The sequence below is a fragment of the Prunus avium genome, chromosome 2 (genome assembly GCF_965620075.1).
Source record: "Prunus avium chromosome 2, drPruAviu1.hap1.1, whole genome shotgun sequence".
NCBI classification, from domain to species: domain Eukaryota; kingdom Viridiplantae; phylum Streptophyta; class Magnoliopsida; order Rosales; family Rosaceae; genus Prunus; species Prunus avium.
The window spans coordinates 24,507,374-24,526,581 of NC_142285.1; the positions used below are offsets into that span (position 1 = coordinate 24,507,374).

Here is a 19,208-nt window from a genome sequence, read left to right on the forward strand (position 1 = left end):
CGGGCTGACTACATGTCCCCCAAGTTCTGCGAGGATGTACGTTCTCGAGCTGACTACGTGTCCCCCGAGTTCTGCGAGGAATTCGGCTCTGGTTGACTTTATGTTTCCAAGGCTTGCGAGGATGTGTCGCTTATGTGACACTTGAAATTGACGGATCATGAATTGGGGTACGCCTAGGTGGAGAGTATTTGAGTTTTGAAATGTTTTAAACTAAAATTGATGATTTTATCTTGGTACTTATTCGTGAAGGTTTTAATATATGTTTTCCAACTTATGAGACAAGGATTGAGAGTTTTCTAAGTTTTAAGGCTTTTATATAATTCACAATTATTTTCTTAAGTGATGAATTTGTTTTTACATGTGAAAGAGGGAAACATATTTTCTTTAAATTGTTGATATTGACTTTAAGGTTTCACGTGGTCAATACTATTTTAATAATTTTCTCGTTTTCCTACTTATAAGTAATAAGTTAAATTTATATATATATATATATAAATTTATTTATTTATACACATGTGGGATGAGTAGAAGATTGTTCTAACCTCAATATCCCTTGATTGAGTTTCAGTGGATTGATCTAAATTATTTATGAAGGTTTCTCGATTTTATTTGATTAAGTTACCTTTGTTTACTTACAATTAATGTAGAAAGAACTACGTATGGCTTGATCCCTTAGTAAAGATACGTAGGCAACCTAGAGTTACTAGGTGCAGCTACAAGATCAAGTGTTGAAAATTTGTTCAGTTAAGTTATATTGGAACTTGTTAACGTATTTATGTTGATTCTAAGAGTTGAAACCAGTTTCAGATGGCAGAATGATTTATTTAGTATAAGGAGGTTTGAAACTATTTAAAGTTATTTGTCTAATGCATGCTAAACAATTGGGATTTGAATTTCAATTTTAACTGTATATTTTTATAGGTGGAAAGTGTTTGGGAAATGTCCGTTTTAGAGGGGAGACTTTGCCGATTTTTCTGCAGAAGTCAAACCTTAGAAGAATTGTTGAGTCTTAGTTAAAAGGGCAATTTGGTCAAGTGTGCCCGGCACCTGCCAGGTGTCGGACGCACAAAGAGTTCGGCGCAGATTCCAAAGTGGAATTTGGGTCTGGTCTTGTCAGATTCGTTCCAATTTGTCATTTTTGTGGCACTCGTGGCCATATTTGACCAAGGTGCAACTTGCTCCACAATGGAACTGTAAGGTCGAATTCTCATGTCATGGGAGGTAAGGTAAGTATCCAACATAAGATTTCAAATCTTATGAAAGAGGTAAAACACTTATCCAAACTATCTTCTTTTCGTTCCTCACATTAACAAAGACAAAGTTAGTTTGGAGGAAAAAGGAAAATCATAAATGTATATGTGCCTAAGCTAATGTTGTGTGTGAACCTGTTGCTTCAGAAAATTTGAATCTTAAATGTCTTCATGCATCCACTGTTATTTCTAATCCTAAAATGGACATGCTCAGAAAACCTTCAGACAATCTTCGATTTGACATTCTTATAGTCTTTAAGTATCTACTCCACTAAATAATTGTTTTAATTTTGTTATACTACATGCCAAAAGGTCCTTATTATGATTGATTTTGTTTGTGTTTTGGATTTTTTTTTAATGAGTATTTTGTCCAGCACGTGCAGGAATTGTTAATGAATATCAATCCTATTAATGTCTGGGAGCTTTTGCTGATCTTAGATTGGATTTCTGGCGTTGGATCACTTTGGGCAAATCAATATTTGGTTTAAATGAATGGTTCAACTGTCGTTGTTACTAGCAAAAAAGCCCGCGAGATGCTGCGGGTTTTGAAATTTTGCAGACAAAATAAGATTGATATATATATATATATATATATATATATATATATATATATATGAGATTTAACTTATAGTATTGTGCTTAACTAAAGTAATATAAGTGGGAAAAAAAGAAGTAATAACATATTTTACAGGCTACCTGTTATGTTAAAATAGTAGACATGTCTGTATATACATTGAGATGTTAATAGTGGGAAGCAGCTATTAACATAGCAAAACTTGGATAGTTCTGAGCAGCATGCTGTTTAATTAGGTGGGTTTTGTTTTGCAATTTTTTCATGATTTGTCTTCTCTTTGATGGATGTTTTGACCCTGTTATAAAAAAGTGGGAAAATAGCAAGTGTTAATGTTGATGAATGGGGAAAATCGAGTTAGGACAATAATCATAAACATCTAATTATGTATAAACAGGAATAATATAATTTAACAATTTAATAAGAAAGTTATAAATGGTTTTCCAATCGAAGAAACACAAAGTAATGAATGGTTTTCCAATTGAAGAAAAGGATGTAGATATAATGTTTAAGTTTTTAATTTTTTTTATGTGTTAGGTACACATGACTAAAATGTCTTTTGCCCTTATTTCAAGTTAAAATTACTTAAGGGTTTGACATTTTTGCCGGAAAACGGACAGAGTTTCCCCTGAAAAACGGATATTTTCTAAAAAAATTCACCTGTAAATATGACAATTTAATAGTATTCCCAAATGTTCAGCATGCAAAAATTTCATTTATATGTAATTCAATAGTGGTTTAAATGGTTTTTAGACCTATATAATAAATAGAGATAATTTTATAATACATTAATTGAAAGGAACCTAATATTAAAACAAAGCATCAATCAGAATATCACAAAAATGATGATTTTGTCAAATTCAACACAATTTGTTACAATTTAATATATAAAGATTGAGTGAAAAATGAATGTATGAATAATTGAATGTTATGCATGTAATATGTATTTGAATGAGATGAGTGAATCCTAAAAGAGAGAATACAAACTCTAATCTTGGGGCAGGAGAATTGGTAGACAAACTGCCTTCGCTTGTTTTCTTCTTTAAGCCAATGATTGGTAAATTAGAATCTGATGCAATTTTCTCCATGCTTTTTGTAGTAACAGTTCTTTCAGATTTGTTTTTGGTTTGAGCATGACTTAGAGAAATGCTAAATGGAACAGAAAAAAAAATATTGGTAAATGTTAGAAAATGCGTAAATATGTTGAGAACAATTTTCCCTACATGTTGATAAATCATAAATTAGATTTGTTTTTATTTCATGAAGTGTAAATAATAGGAAAAAGTGAAAATAAATTGGATACCTTGAAATTGTTTACTTTCAGTCTTGTAAAAGCTGCAAATATTGGCGATGTCAATTGTTGTAAAGCTTGAGAATCAGAAGTCTTTGTAGTATCTCCCCACAGGGTAATTCTAACATCTTCTTTCCTGAATGATTAGATGTGGAGAAAAAAATATTTTAGAAAGAGACATTATAGTTTAAAATTGTAATGGTAAACATTTTCTGATATTTGTACCTGATATTTTCAATGCAAAGTTCATATTTATTCTCAAGCCTCTCATGGCCGACCATTTTTTGTTCCAATGGCTGTATTCCAGTAATGTGTCCAAAAACATCTTGCAATTTGATAAAAATATGTTATAAGGATATTAAAATGTGTAAATATTTTGGATAAATACTTATTATATATAGATGTATAGTTTTTAATAATATATAGAATATTACCTGTTAGGATGTCAATTTTGCCTATGCGAGTGGATAATTGAGTATAATCGACCAGATAAAACCGATGCCTTGGAATGTGTGCGTGAATGGTTGGTAGTTCTTTGAAAATTGTTCTCGCTTTGAAGAATAACTGTGCAACATGTGGTACAACTTTGTGTGATGGTTTGTTGCGACCAGTGTGGAAATGTGTTATTTCATAAATGCTACCAGCTTTTATTTTTGGAGCTATGAAATCATAGTCGATATCTTTGATGCTAGCTTGTATTGCATCTATCTACATAATTAAAAAAAGAGGAAAAGAAAACTTAATAAGGGGGAAATTATATTTAAAGGCAAGGAAATACAAATATATGATAATAGATATGTTATTATAGTTAAATTGAAATAACATAAAAAAGAGCTTTTCTTACCATTTGGTCAACCAGGATACACTGAAGGCCGCTGAACATAAAGCAAGTATTTTTGCTTCGATAATTTTATCATACAATTGTGTGATAACTAATCGTGTTCCATTACACAAACCTGAAGATTGATTTAAGTTTCTCAATAGCATGATGGGCATTCCTATTTTTAAAGCTAAATAATACCAAGGTAAACCATTGAATTCAAGTTTGTTTAAAAATTCTCTAGGATATAAAATGGTAAGGTTTTCAAAATTTTAAATCTAGAGTGAGCTGTTCTACCACCAGGTAATAATAACGATGCTATTCCTGATGAAGCAACAGCTAAAACAATATTTCCTTGGGATCGAATTTTACTTATTATAGTATGCCACAAAAAAGTTTTTCCTGTTCCTCCATGACCGTGGACAAAAAAGAGGCCTGGCATTTTTTCTTCAACAGTTTTTATAACACAATCATATACATCTTTTTGACCTTTGTTGAGCTGTGTAACTAAAATTGAGTGTTCTTTTTCTAAATTATTATAATCATAATTTAATTCTTCTCTAAGCAATTTATTTCTAAGTTCTAACATTCTATATTCATCAGGCTTAGGAAGGTGATGCTCTTTTAAAGAGCTGGAAGATACATTAAAAAGCTGTTCTAATTCAAATAAAAGAGAATTTTTTAATTCAGATTCTGATACAATTAGATTTGGCATTGCGAAAGTTTGTCGTAATTTGTGTAAAATGTTGTCAGACATATTTTGCCAATAAGTGTCAAAAAGAATTTGGGGATTTCCTACATCACAAAATAAAATGATTGTGACAAATAATTGCCTTAATTGAGGGCATGTGGCTGTGTTTGCAGCATTTGCTAAGGCTTCAATCCACTCTTTATCATCTCCTAACAAACCTAGGGATTTACATGCAGCTTGGTATGATGGTTCTATGATACCATTAACAGTTTTTAGGTCATTAAAGTGAAAGGCCCCTTTTTGCAAATTCAAAAGCATTCTTAAATAATATAATTCACCAGATGCAGGATGTACATAAGCTATTCTACCAAGGGATCCTTTTTTTTCTTTCTAGGCTTCCACATCTTAGTGTGAGAATCCCACACAAATTTTGAAGGGAATTCTGCATAAGTTAATGTTCGTGCTTCAGGAAAAGTTTTATTAGCTTCAAACCAACTTGTTAACATTGTATATTCAATATTTTTTTGGTTAACAATTGATTGAAGCGACTGATCACCATTGAAAATAATATTTTGTTCTAAAGGTAAATGTATTGGTAATCGTTCAACTGAGGGTTTTCTAAAATGTATAGGATATTGAAACAACCTCCAAACAGCTTCATATGGAGATATGTATCTACAATTTAGATAGGCTAGTATTTCATCTTGTTGTTTCTCTTGGAAAACTACTCTAGCTCTATCTGAACCTTTGTTTATATATTTGAAAAGATATTTTATAAGCATTGATTGACAACAGGATTCAACATTTATATGAGCGTTGTATCTAAGCAGTAATTTAGAATTGTAAGGTACTACAAAACTGTTATCAATTTGCATTCCATTTTTCATCACAAATTTTGTTGGGTCGTCACGACGTCTATATACAGGGTAACCATTTGTTTCAAAAATTGTTTCACTTTTATATTGTTTGGGAAAAGATTTAGAACATTTGCCTTCTCGCATACATGGAGAATTCGGATTTATTTGTCCGCATGGACCATGGATCATAAATTGAGCAACAATATCATAAAGAGCATAATTTATAGTTTTGTCTGGCAATTCAGTAGAAATGATAGAATCTATATCAACCGCTGAATAACATTTATAATTTTGTTTCAACCAGATCAACATGTGAGCATGTGGCAATCCTCTTTTTTGGAATTCAACAGTACAAACATCTGTTGTTGATTGGGTGAGAAAAGGGAAAAAATTCTTAGTTAGTTTTATTATTTAATAAAATGATAAAAATGGAAAGTAGTATAAATGGTGTGTTTTTAAAATTTACCTGCTTCAATTTCTCCAAAAGGTTCTCCTGATTTGATATAATTGATCATATCATCAAGTTTTATTTTAAATAATCTTGAAACTATATCAGGCCGATCTTCTGGTTTGTATCCAGGTTTTTTATCAAACTCTCTTACAATTTCAGGCCATTTGACATTGCATGTGAAAGTTATAAATAAATCAGGATTTCCATATTGTCTACAAATTGCCATAGCATCTTGATAATTGTTAAGCATGTATCTAGCACTTCCAGTATATGAGCTAGGCAATATTACTCTTTGACCTATGTTATTAGCATCATTGTCACCCTTTGAAATTGCATCATAAATGCCTTTATAAACCTCACTTCTTAAATTTTTTTGATTTTTCCTAATATAATCTAATCGATCCTCTTCAAGTGTTGCATAAGCGTCTACTAAAAATTGTTGGAACAATCTTCCACCTTTTAATAATGTATCTAATTGAAACATTCTTTCTTGTATTTGATAAGCTATAAAAGCTCTCATAGGAATTCTTTTTCGTTTAGATTCATGTTTTGTACAATACCATTTTAAATCAGGTGTATACCTGTAACATCCCGACCCAAAAATATTATTAAGATTGGTTTTAATTTAATTAAAATTTGGAATTTCCAATTTTGCCTTTGAAGTGGGGGCAAAAAGGTCAATTCTTATCCGGAGAGAGTTTGGGGCAGCAAGTGGTGTTTTTAGATAGGTGGTACTGAGCCGAGTCCGTAGACACGGAGTAGGCTCGATTCGGACTTGGAACGAGAAAGATATGGTTGAAAAACCATTAAGGGCCTAATTGGAAATTTTCAGAAATGAATTTTGTTAAAATCAGAAAATCTGATTATTTCTCTCATTTCCCTCTCTCTCTGTCTCTCCCGTGTGTTCTCTCCTCTCTCTCTCCCCGACTCCATCGCTCTCCCTTCCTCCCTTTGTAACTCAGGCCACCGGCCACGGCAGCGCACGAGACCGGAGCCAAAAGGACCGGCCGGACCTCGCCTTCGAACCCCAGCCCATCTTCAGCCGGAAGCCGCCGTCGAGACCGCCGGAAAACGCAGCAAAGCTGCTGCAAATTTTCTGAAATTTTCAGAAACTTCAACACCTCCGTTCTCCTTCGTTTCTCCACCGAATTGGACGAGTGAGGTATGAAAATTCATCTATTTTTCGTGCTCTAGCTGCCTGTTGGTTGGGTTTCCAGAAATTTTGAGAGTTTACAAGTCAAATTTCGAAATTTAGCTTCAGCCGGTTTTTAGTTGGGATTTCCGGCTACTTCCGGCCATTTTTTGGCCATTACCCAAGAACAAAAGTGACTCCAAATTAGGTGTATTACCTAGGACAGGAGTTTGGAGCCAAAATTTTAAGTTTTTCCGGTCACCTGAAAAGTGATCAAGCCACCCACGCGCGGCAGCGCGTGGGACGGCGCGTGGGACGGCGCGTGGGCAGTCCGGCAGAGGCCACATTTTATCCTAGAATGATCCTTGTGTTGTCACGAGCGCGTAGGAGTTTACGGATCTCAATTTGGATATCGTTTGGGCCTCGAACCAATTTGACATATTATGTGATTTTCGGGTTTAATGTGTTTGGACCGTTGGATCAAACCCAATTTCACGTATGTTGTTCCTGGTATTCCTAGGATCGTATAGGAATTTGCGGATCACGAATCGGAGCCCCGGATGTTCCGATTTATTAATTTAAAGTTTTGACCGTCCGGTTGACCGGGTGTCTTCCGAGACTTTTCCAGCGCTTGAAACCCTTAGATTGGACCTTAGGGACGTCTCGTTCCTAGTACTTAAGGGAAACCCGGGAAATTAGGATTTTTCTTTAAAGTCTTATTTTGAAGAGTTGGATTTTTATTATCGTGTTCCTATTCTGAAATAGGTAATCCGACTCCGCCTTCACAGCAGGCAGGACCCTCTCAGGGTCACGCAGCTTGGGACTACTTGTGAGTGGACTTTGTTTTCAATAAATTGCATGATTTTTATAATGAAAGTTCTATGCATAAGGATTTAAAGGTTTATGGAAGTTTACCTAATACTTAAAGTGGAACGATTATTTTGTTACAGTATTTGGGATATATTTGGGTTTTGGATATATTCAAGTATCTTGAATTTTATGTATATGCTATTTTGGGAAAGTATTTTATTTTGTTGAGTATTTGTGGGGGGTACTTGAGATATGGTTATGAGGCATGGAAAGATGCGAGAGTAGAAAGTCAGTTTGGAGTGCTATAAGCACTACCCTGTGTACCTCCCCTGGACTCGGAATGTGATTATGGAAATGTGAAATATTTGGAAATGTAAGTAGCCGGGGCATCCTTGACGGGATGTTGACCGTAGACCCTTGATTGGGTAGTCTGCGCGCGTAGGACGGTTCCAGGCGTACGGGTCTTGATTCTTCGTCCGTACGTGCTGGGTTAGAGTATCAGTCCTCCAGTTAGACGACTCATCCCTAGCCACATGGACGTTTGAGGGCCGGATAAGTGTGAGCTAGTCAAACAATCCCCTATTGGATTGTTTCCCCGGTACAATTAGGTGTGTCATATACCTATACTATATCTCTATTATATACTTATATATTTATATATAACTATACATTTGTTCTTGCTTTTGAGCGAGGATACTTCCCCGCTCGTCGTGCCGGTGGGCACGTGTTTCGAGAGTTTGTCTTGAGATTTTTATATGGAAAGGACTGGATGGGTTGATTTGATAGTTTCACTGGATTTCGGATTTAGCTCGGGTTGGAGCAAAATACATATATGTATGTTTATGTTGGATTTAATGCATTGGTTTCATGCATGATTTTCTAACGGTGGGGTTATATTACTTTGGTTTAAATGGAACTAAACTTTGTTTTGTCCACTCACAATTTTCTGTTTTGCGCCCCACAGCCAGTAGTGACTGGAACGAGCCGCAGTGCCGTATTTTGTGCTCCGGTTTTCACGAGCTTCAGCACTTGAGCCTTCTCAGGGCCTCTGTGCTATGTAAAATCGTTAAACTTCTTTCCTACTTGTAACTTTCTTTGAATTCTGTTAGATGCTCTGTTATTGCCCAGTTAGAATTTGGTTTTTTTTTAGGCCGGAGGCCATGGTTTGTAACACTAAGCTTTGTGTATATTTTATGATGGCTGTTGGGTTGTTTTTAACTGTGTTTTGACAGGTTGAATTTTTGGGATTTGTCCTGTTTACAGGGGAGACTCCGCCAAAATTTTTGGTGGAAAGTCTCGGTTTTTAGTAAGTGGGCCCGGCATCTGCGGTATGCCGGATATTTAGGCGGGATCCGACCCGGGTTCCATGAAAATCCGGGGCGGGTCCTGGTCCAAACACATCAAACCCAATTTCACGTAATATGTCAAATTGGTTCGAGACCCAAACGATATCCAAATTGAGATCCGTAAACTCCTATGCGCTCGTGACAACACAAGGATCATTCTAGGATAAAATGTGGCCTCTGCCGGACTGCCCACGCGCCGCCCCACGCGCTGCCGCGCGTGGGTGGCTTGATCACTTTTCAGGTGACCGGAAAAACTTAAAATTTTGGCTCCAAACTCCTATACTAGGTAATACACCTAATTTGGAGTCACTTTTATTCTTGGGTAATGGCCAAAAAATGGCCGGAAGTAGCCGGAAATCCCAACTAAAAACCGGCTGAAGCTAAATTTCGAAATTTGACTTGTAAACTCTCAAAATTTCTGGAAACCCAACCAACAGGCAGCTAGAGCACGAAAAATAGATGAATTTTCATACCTCACTCGTCCAATTCGGTGGAGAAACGAAGGAGAACGGAGGTGTTGAAGTTTCTGAAAATTTCAGAAAATTTGCAGCAGCTTTGCTGCGTTTTCCGGCGGTCTCGACGGCGGCTTCCGGCTGAAGATGGGCTGGGGTTCGAAGGCGAGATCCGGCCGGTCCTTTTGGCTCCGGTCTCGTGCGCTGCCGTGGCCGGTGGCCTGAGTTACAAAGGGAGGAAGGGAGAGCGATGGAGTCGGGGAGAGAGAGAGGAGAGAACGCACGGGAGAGAGAGAGAGAGAGAGAGGGAAATGAGAGAAATAATCAGATTTTCTGATTTTAACAAAATTCATTTCTGAAAATTTCCAATTAGGCCGTTAATGGTTTTTCAACCATATCTTTCTCGTTCCAAGTCCGAATCGAGCCTACTCCGTGTCTACGGACTCGGCTCAGTACCACCTATCTAAAAACACCACTTGCTGCCCCAAACTCTCTCCGGATAAGAATTGACCTTTTTGCCCCCACTTCAAAGGCAAAATTGGAAATTCCAAATTTTAATTAAATTAAAACCAATCTTAATAATATTTTTGGGTCGGGATGTTACAATACCCATCTTCACCAAAAGGAAAAAGAAGAGGATATTGTAAAGACATAAATTTTGGATTTAATTTTGTCACTCTTTTTAACTCTCCATTTTTAAATTCTATTACAATATCTCTATTCGAATAAAAAAGGCCTATATCTCCCACTATTAAACCACCAATTTCGTCACATGTTGGTTGTTCATATTGTTTGCTATCATTGGATTGCCTGCCTAACAATGTGATTTTTAAAGGAGGAAGAGAACCTTCTTCAAATTTATCTCTAATTGTTCGAAAAAGTTTAACCAAATCATTTGTTTGATCAAACATTTGAATCAAACCTTGTACAATGTTTTGATCAAGCTTTTCATTTTTTTGAATACAATTAACTGCATCAAGGCGATTCATAACCTCATTATGGGTGTCATATATATATAGTGTTAAGCTCATAATTTCATACATATACATGCCCTATTTACTTACTTCTTTTGCTTAGTTTCTTAGATTTCTAAGTTATTTGCCTTCCTTTGTGTGTTTTGTAGGCAAATAGAGCAAGAGAGCATAATTCATGCAATTCAAGCATGTTAAGGCCTAATTTGGATGAATGGATGAAGAGCTTAAAAGACAAACTCATTTTGGCTACAGCCCCCTGCCAGTCCAGTTCCGTAGGTCATATTGCAAGCTTTGTTTCAGCAACCTACACAGCTCGGATGAGGCAGCATTCTTCATGAAAGTTGTTCCAATGGGTGTGTACTATACCATATCCAAAATTCAGCCCCATTGGATAAATATGGAGTCTGTTACCTAGCAAACACAGAGCCATGCTCAGGATGGATTTTATCAGCGCGCAAAATGAGTTAGCAATTTGTTTTGGCCTTAACTTCCTCCTCCGACCTTGGATTGGCCCAAATGATATACGGCTGGAAAGAAGACATTCTGAACTTCAAGTTTGAGTGCTTAAAGTCTTAATTTGCTTAAGGGAAGCCCAATTCGTAAGCCCTTGAAGTTGCTGGTCATGCTGACCTCAGGATGAGCTATTGAGCTGGTTGGAAGCTTGGTCATGGTGACATGAAGATGAGCTAGGGCTGCTGGTGGGATTTATTGGTGAAGTGCATCAACCAATTCAAATTTTCTAATACAAGTGCATCAACCATTTCAGATTTTATAAAACAAGTGTTGCATGCATTAGCCATATTGAATTCAGATTTTTCACTTCCTTAGGCCTATAAATAGGAAGGTTCTCTAAGCTTGTAAACACACCCCAAGGGGGGGAGCTCTCAAACACTTCTCTAGAGCTCCCTTTCCTTCTCTCCCTCAAATTCTCTTCATTTTGCTTTATAGTTCTCAATTCTAGCTTTCCTTTTTGCTTCTTAGTTGTAGTTTATTTTTCTTTGTAATGTAAATTCTTTTCTTAAGTTTTCAAGTTGAATTAGTTTCCAAGTTTCAATTATGGTTTTTGTTCTTATTCATTATGCTTATAAGTTAATATGCTAGTTTGAATGATTGATCACCATTTAGGCTTGCATGTTAGCTATCTTGGTTTGAATTAAGAGTATACACCATGCTTTAATTCGAATTGAACTATGAATAGGAAGAGTATGTATGGACATTCGACAACAGGGATTAGATACATACTCGGTTGTTTAAAATGTTCTTCTATGCTTAATGGGTTCCTAATGCTTAATTTTAGGTTAGACAACAAATGATCAAATTAGGGAATTAGGAACACAAGGTTATGACCACACACCATGGCTTAACCATACTTTAGCTAGAATCAATCCATTAATCTAATTGAACTTGGGAACTTATTTGCTTGAGTTACTTTCTTATTTTCTTTTTTCCTTCCTTCATGGTCTTTATTTTTGTTTCTGTTTTGTATAGGGAAAATGAATTGGATCATTCAATCACCAATCCTCGTGGGATCGACCTCGCACTTACATATGCTATACTACCAAACGGCTCGTGCACTTGCGAGTATCACAAGTTGAGGATGCAACTGAATCCATTTTGGTGCAGCTGTATCTACGCAACATATAGCTGGGCAAATTTAGGACATTGACCTTCAGGAGGTAGTAAAGAACCCATTAAATGATGAACTTGACCACTGATTTTGAAAATATAAGGGCTTGATCCATTGTTTATTGATTTATCAATTTTGGCTCCCATTGAAGTAAATGCAAACATAGAATTGTAAACCCTGATATTTTCTCTAAATAATACACTTTTTTGCCCTTTATTAGGATCAAGCAAATTTTCTAAAAAATGGGGTGTTGGTTTTGGACTTTGAAGTTTAATTTTTCCTTGTTGGCAACAAAGAGTAAAGAGAGGCTCATTGTTTTTTGATTTTTGTTTAATGGATTCTTTCAACCAAAAAAGTGCACCACAATAAATGCACTTATGATTCTTCTCTCCAAAATCCGCATATTCTTGGATTATTCCTATAGAGGAGAAAAATGTAGAATGGAGAGAATCGAAAACATAAATGTAGGTTATTAGTAATAGAACAATGTAGTTCGAGTTTAGCAGAAAAATTTAGAGCAAAGGGAAACACCCACCTTGCCTGTTTCTTTGAAAGATCGCTTGACCTTGACGCATTTGATGAAAATGATGAAACTCAATTTCATCTGTTGTTGTTTCAACTGTATTCACATTGATAGATAATGTATTTCCAACACATTTTTGTTTTTTGTTATCAACTTGAGAAATGTTTTGATGGTTGTTGATAGGAATTCTCGCTTGGATGTTTATCATCAATATGATAAACATTTTTATTTGGGACTTGTATATCATTTGAAATGATGAGATTATGAGGTTGTTGCATGATTTGTTTTCTCGTCGTATTTCTAGTTCTCTTCGACATCATCAACGAAGATTTCAATTTCCCGAAAACAGATTGATGTCTAGGAAAAAAAAAATGTATATATAAGTAATATTTCACATTATTAATAACATTTAAATTCTAAGAATGCAAAATAAATGTAGAAATATGATTATAGAATTATATATAAATGAGAATCTTCAAATTATATAATATTTGCTAATCAATTAGTTATAAATGTTATGCACAGGTTTTTTAAAAAGTTAGAAAATACTGACCTGTAATAAGAGAAATTATTAACCACTTGTAGCAACACGTATGCAAAAGCTGAATGATAACAACCTAAAATACATAAGTAGAAACACATAATTAAGTTAAAACAATAAAGAAAAATAGAAACTTTTGATAATTGTTTGATAAAAATGATTTTGGTTTTGTATTTGAACAAAAAGGAGAATAGCATGAATTAAATAAATAAGCATTAAGAAAAAAAAAGATGATAAATCGGAATATTATATAAAGACATTATATAGATTAGAATGAATGATTGTTGTTGTAGATATACAAAAGTATCTATGTTTAGAAAAACTATGAGAAAAATGATTGACATTTGTAATAACAAACTAACATAAGCAAATAATAAATCTATTAAAATGTGGAAGATTAAGAAAAAGGGTTTTCTTAAAAATAAACAATTTTATACGCATATATGCAAACTTGATGTTAAACGTGTATTATTCTAGAATTAATATTTGTTAACAAAGAGGTATATCATTGTGTAATTCATATATGTTGAGTAAAAGGGGGAAAAAATCCCAAAAAAATGGTTATCAAAAATTAGTAATTTGCCCATAAAGATTTCCAAAAAATAAATTTGTTTTATATTTTTTATAAATGAATAAATTGTTTCAAATTGTATGAAACGTTTTCAAATTTCTAACTAATATCTATGTTGTGGTCTTCTCTTTCTCTCTCTTTTATACACAATAATCTCTTTTTCTTTTATACACAGTAGAAAAATGGGTCTACAAAGTATGTAAAATAAGAATACAAATTTGGTTTTGTCTGTTAATAGAAAAGTTTAGTCAAAAGCAATTGTTAAGGTTTAGGCTCTAGGTCTTTAAGAAGAATTAGTAAAAAGAACTCAAATCGATATATATAATTGAGACATTCAACTCAAAATTTATAATCAACCAAGCTTACCAGATTAATGATTTAGATAAAATGTTTAATGAGAACATCAAGGGGAAAATATTTTAAAGAGGGGAAAAATTTTAGCATCAAAGCATATTCAACGTGTATCAATCAACAGAATAAAGATTACTTCTAAATAACTTGTATGCAAGCACAATCGATGAAAATAAAATATAAAATCTTTCAAAATGATTAAAATCAAGTGACTAAGATGATTAATAATGGTTAATTTTAAAAAAAAATGAATTGGAGGAGTTTTTATACCTCAAAAATGACAGCAGAATCCAAATGTCTAGTCCCTTGCTTTTTAGTGTATCCAAGCTGTGAAATAAAGAAATGATTGAATTATATTTGGATCGGATGTCCAGTTTATTGTCCAGTTCAACAAAAACTTAACAATTGTAAAAGATTTTAGTCTTATCTTTCTAAAATACTATGGATGGCTAATTTGTTTTAATTTGTATAATTATTAAACTTGACTGCTACCTGTAAGGTATTAGTTTACATTCATTTTCTTTGTTTTTTATACAACTGGGCAATTATTAAAGTTTAGAGTTTAGGTCTTCAAAAAGGGATTTTTTAATTATTACCAAAAAGAACTCAAATATAAATTAAAAGTTGCAAAAAACTAATTCACTCATTTAACACATATACATGTACATCTTAATTGAAATAAAATTCTTTAATACTATTTTCAATATGATCGAATCCATGAAAACAATATAATTCATAGATAATTTATTAAAATATGGAATATAAAAACTTGAAAATATATTATTTAAAACAAAACAATTTTTGTTAATAGTTTTCAATCCAAATAATCAAATTGATAAAGCAAAAGTATTTAACTTTATACATCAATTAAAATCTATAGATAAAATTTAAGTAATTTGAAACATTAGGAATTTAGTAAATTGTATATAAATTGAATAGGTAAAGAACTTGTATATAAATTGGTATAATGGGGAGAAACAAAAACATAAAATAATACATACATATGTATATGTGGGGGCCTTCTCCAATGCGAACTCTAAGATGCGAACTCGTTGCGAACTTTTATTTTTAACCGTTGGATGGCTTGTGTGGATTTATTTTCTTTCTTTTCGCTCTTCTTCCAACGGTTAAAAACAAAAGTTCGCAACGAGTTCGCATCTTAGAGTTCACATTGGAGAAGCCCCCTGTATATGTGTGTGTATCTACATACATGCATACATATTATAAAGAAAGTACACACTTAGAAATTGTTTTATATCACTGTATCATGATTACAAAGCAACGATATGTATCATGATTATAAACAGTATACATATACTAATATCAAACCTTATTAAATCGATATGTATAATTGAGACATCTAATTCAAAATTTATAATCAACCAAGCTCATCAGATTAATAATTTAGATATAATATTCAATGAGAACATCAAGGGGAAAATATTTAAAAGAGGGGAAAAAATTTAGCATCAAAGCATATTCAATTTGTATCAATCAACAGAATAAAGATTACTTCTAAATAATTTGTATGCAAGTACAATCGATGAAAGTAAAATATAAAATCTTACAAAATGATTAAAAACAATTGACTAACATGACTAATAATGCTTAATTTAAAAAAACAATGAATCAGAGGAGTTTTTATACCTCGAAAATGACAGCAGAATCCAAATGTCTAGTCCCTTGCTTTTTGGTGTATTCAAGCTGCGAAATAAAGAAACGATTGAATTATATTTGAATCGAATGTCCAATTTATTGTTCAGTTAAACGAAAACTTAACAATTGTAAAAGACTTCGGTCTTATCTTTGTAAAACACAACAATTGGCTAATCTGTTTTAATTTGTGTAATTATTAAACTTCACTGGCACCTCTGAAGTATTAGTTTTCGTTCTTTTTCTATACAACTGGGAGGTTTCTAACCAGAAACTACTACAAACTTGATTTAATCTCTACTTTATAGTGGTTTCCTACCTTTACTTTCTCTCTCTCTCTCTCTCTCTCTCTCTTGATATCCCTGCTTACAAATCTCTAATTCAAAATTTCCAATTATTGAATTGGTGGTGTTTTGCTGTAGAAACGATGAAACGTTTGCAACAGAAGAGTACGAATGGCTGGGCAAATAGGGAAAAGAAGAATCTGAACCCCCTGCCGCAGACCACATCAGCTTCTCATCAGTAAATACCAAGTAATTCAACCAAGAAGATATCAATGTCATACTATAGATGCCTATAGTAATACTGTAATGCTATCAGAAGTCAGAACCTAAAAATCAATTCCATATCTAACACTATAACTAACAATCACATTGTGCAAAGAGATCAGACAAAACAAAAAAACTGACAAATTCAATCCATTGCTCTAGCCTAAAAAACTGATTCCAAATTTCAATCCACTACTCTAGCCTAAAATAACCTCAACAAAACACCCAAAAGATTTAACAACATACTCAGATATTAGAGGGTTTAGGGTTAGACAACTCTTCTTTTTAAAAATAAAAAAAAATTATCAAACAACATAATTGATAAACCCAAATACCATGATTATTAACTCATAAATTGACAAAAACTACAACAATAAAAAAGAAAAAACACAATGAATGAAAACCAAATTCAATAGAAGTTAAGATTGAAGAACTAACCACAGAACAGGGGCACGGATGAAAGAACAGAGGCTAAGGCCAGGCGAGTAGCAGACGGGGATAACGAATGGAAACCGAAACTGATGGAGAAGAAGAAGGCAAGGAAGTCGGTGAACACTGAAGCTGATGGAGAAGAAGGCAAGGAAGTCGGTGATTGACGAAGAAAACAATGACGCTCTATAAAAATATCGAAGCCTCCAGATGCAGACATCCAAAAAACCAACCCATCTCTTCCATCTCTGCCCTTGAATCTGACGAACCAGCTGGTTGAGATTGAACCAGGCGCCTCTGAGGAAGAAACAGAAGCATAGTTCGATCTGAAGGAGAGGGGGGCAAAACGGGAAAGGTTGAAACTAATTAATCAGGGGTACAACCGTGATTTCAATGTGCTGGTGGAAAAAATAAGTTTGCAAAACCGTAAAAAGAGAGGGCACTTACGTCATTTCACTGTGCTTAGCTACAGTGTTTAGTTGCATTGGGTTTTAGTATATATAGAATTTATAATGTCAACTAAATGCTCTTTGTATCAAATCCCATGTCTCGCATATGGTGTATATATACTATAATCTTGAATCCTCACTTTGCCGTTGTATGGATACTAGATTGCATTGTACTTTTTGCTATTGAGCTCATTATAAATTCATAATATCTCTTTAATTAAAAAGTAAAGTAAAATACGTGCTTGATCCTTGCCAAGTAATTGGGCCTCATGTCTAACCCACATCGTTCACGTCAAAAAGCTTTGATCTTGTACACATTGCTCTTCTTTGTAGCATACTTGACTTGGGTTAGTACATCCTATGGGTGCTTTTACACTCATTGTCTTAAAGTTAACTAGCTTGAGCACATTGATTTAACACCCGTTACACGGGTCTTGTAGAAAGCTTGATAAAGTTAGCATTTTTATTTATTTAAAAAAGAGTGAAATTGGTGAGCTTCGTATGCACTATGTATGTGTGTTTATCCTATGTCTTGGCTTGTTCTTGATTGGACTTTTTCTTTGTTATTAAGCAAGCTTATTCACATAATACGAGATTGGGCTTTGATATTTGCTCATTTGATGGACTTTATTTCTCACAAATACATTTGATTTTTCATTTTATAATCCTTGTGTTTGACTAAATCTTTGTTGTGCCTTAGATCCTGAAAGGCTTTGGTTCAAATGCTTCCAGCTAGTTATTGGTATTGGCTCTCCTTGGCTATCCTCACACATCGTGTTTGGCATGAACAATATTTTTGGCATGTTTGAAAGGGGAGTCTTAATATATTGTTGGCATAGTTATTGGTGTTTAATTATGTTTCTTTTATTTTCTTCTTTTAGTTTATACCACTTATTTTTCATCTTCTTTTTCTTGGGTGCTATCATTGTGTTCATCATTGACATATCTTCAGGGGGAAAGTTATTTTTCAATTGCACAAGGTGATGTTCTCGTGTTGTTCTTGATATTGTGTGTTTCCTTGCTGTGTTATCCTTCAGTTCTAGTTTTTTTTAGTCATTGGTTTTAAAATAAAATAATAAATAAATAATTGAAAAACTATTTGTTTTTAACACAATGTTGTTTGATGTCCCTTGTTTTTAAGTGTGCAACTAGGTTTTGTTTCTTCTTGGACCTCACATATACTTTCTTCCTCCTTCAAGTCCTTGTATCCTCACTGAAGCAAATTCCACAAGACCATCCTTTATGATATTATTTGAATGTGAATGACAAAAATGAAGACTAAAAGCCAAGTGAGGTATATTGTTCTTGCAGATGTTGAATGCATCTTGCCTATGACATATGGTCCCACGCTCCATGATTCAAGTTTCACCAAATAGGGGTAAAAACTACATTCCTCAATGGAATTTCACATGAAAAAGAGTATATGTTGACCTATCTGCAAGATTCATAGAGCTTCTCAATCTTATTCTCTTTCTTAGTCAAGACATGACAAATACTCTCGAGGGCATCCTGGTTAATCTCTCTGATTTTTGTTGATAATCATTTTCTTACATTTCCCTATCCTTGCTTGATGTCATCATCCCTTTCGTTTTCGCTTTTGACATATTTCATCTTTTATTTTCTCCCTTGTGTATCTTCATTGGTTTTTGGATTTCTTGACAAAAAGGGGGATAAATGATTGTGTGAAATTGTGATAAAAGGGAGGAGATATTGTGTTGTGGAATTAAAGGGGAGTCATATTGTAATTTTGCTTTCAAATTACTTTTCTTCTCCCACATGCTTCTATGGTTTTGTTGTTCCTGTTGTGCATGATTAAGAGCTTCAGAGTAGGACTAGCAAAGATGCCCGCGCAATGCTGCGGATTTTAAATC

The 19,208-nt window shown here is 34.0% G+C and overlaps 1 protein-coding gene and 2 pseudogenes across 7 annotated transcripts; all 3 read right to left on the reverse strand.

Moving 5' to 3' along the window:
* Positions 1–1,875: 1,875 nt before the first annotated feature.
* LOC110764988 (uncharacterized) lies at positions 1,876–17,238 on the reverse strand. Of its 7 annotated transcripts, none has more exons than XR_015833680.1 (10): positions 16,898–17,220; positions 15,906–15,962; positions 14,529–14,585; positions 13,349–13,397; positions 3,957–4,068; positions 3,547–3,820; positions 3,338–3,437; positions 3,125–3,248; positions 2,809–2,970; positions 1,876–2,119 (listed from the first exon to the last, which is right to left on the reverse strand). XR_015833680.1 is itself a non-coding variant. In XM_088248415.1 (9 exons), the coding sequence occupies exons 5-9, from the start codon at positions 3,993–3,995 to the stop codon at positions 2,084–2,086; spliced, it is 573 nt and encodes a 190-aa protein (XP_088104541.1). In that variant the 5' UTR covers positions 3,996–4,068; positions 13,349–13,412; positions 14,529–14,585; positions 15,906–15,962; positions 16,898–17,220; the 3' UTR covers positions 1,876–2,083. The 7 variants fall into 7 exon arrangements, 4 of the variants coding, with proteins under 4 accessions (XP_088104541.1, XP_088104539.1, XP_088104538.1 ...); XR_015833679.1 differs by having other exon boundaries at positions 13,349–13,412; XR_015833681.1 differs by lacking the exon at positions 14,529–14,585 and having other exon boundaries at positions 13,349–13,412.
* LOC148296693 (uncharacterized) lies at positions 4,075–5,792 on the reverse strand (annotated as a pseudogene).
* LOC148296694 (uncharacterized) lies at positions 6,028–6,550 on the reverse strand (annotated as a pseudogene).
* Positions 17,239–19,208: the final 1,970 nt, after the last annotated feature.

What these genes read in the sequence shown, in the direction of transcription:
- LOC110764988 (XM_088248414.1), bottom strand. Translation starts at nt 13,042, where the DNA reads ATGATATACAAGTCCCAAATAAAAATGTTTATCATATTGATGATAAAC. An exon ending in CTTTCAAAGAAACAGGCAAG is followed by an intron (nt 12,691 to 12,807) that starts GTGGGTGTTTCC and finishes TCTCCTCTATAG; the next exon opens with GAATAATCCAAGAATATGCG.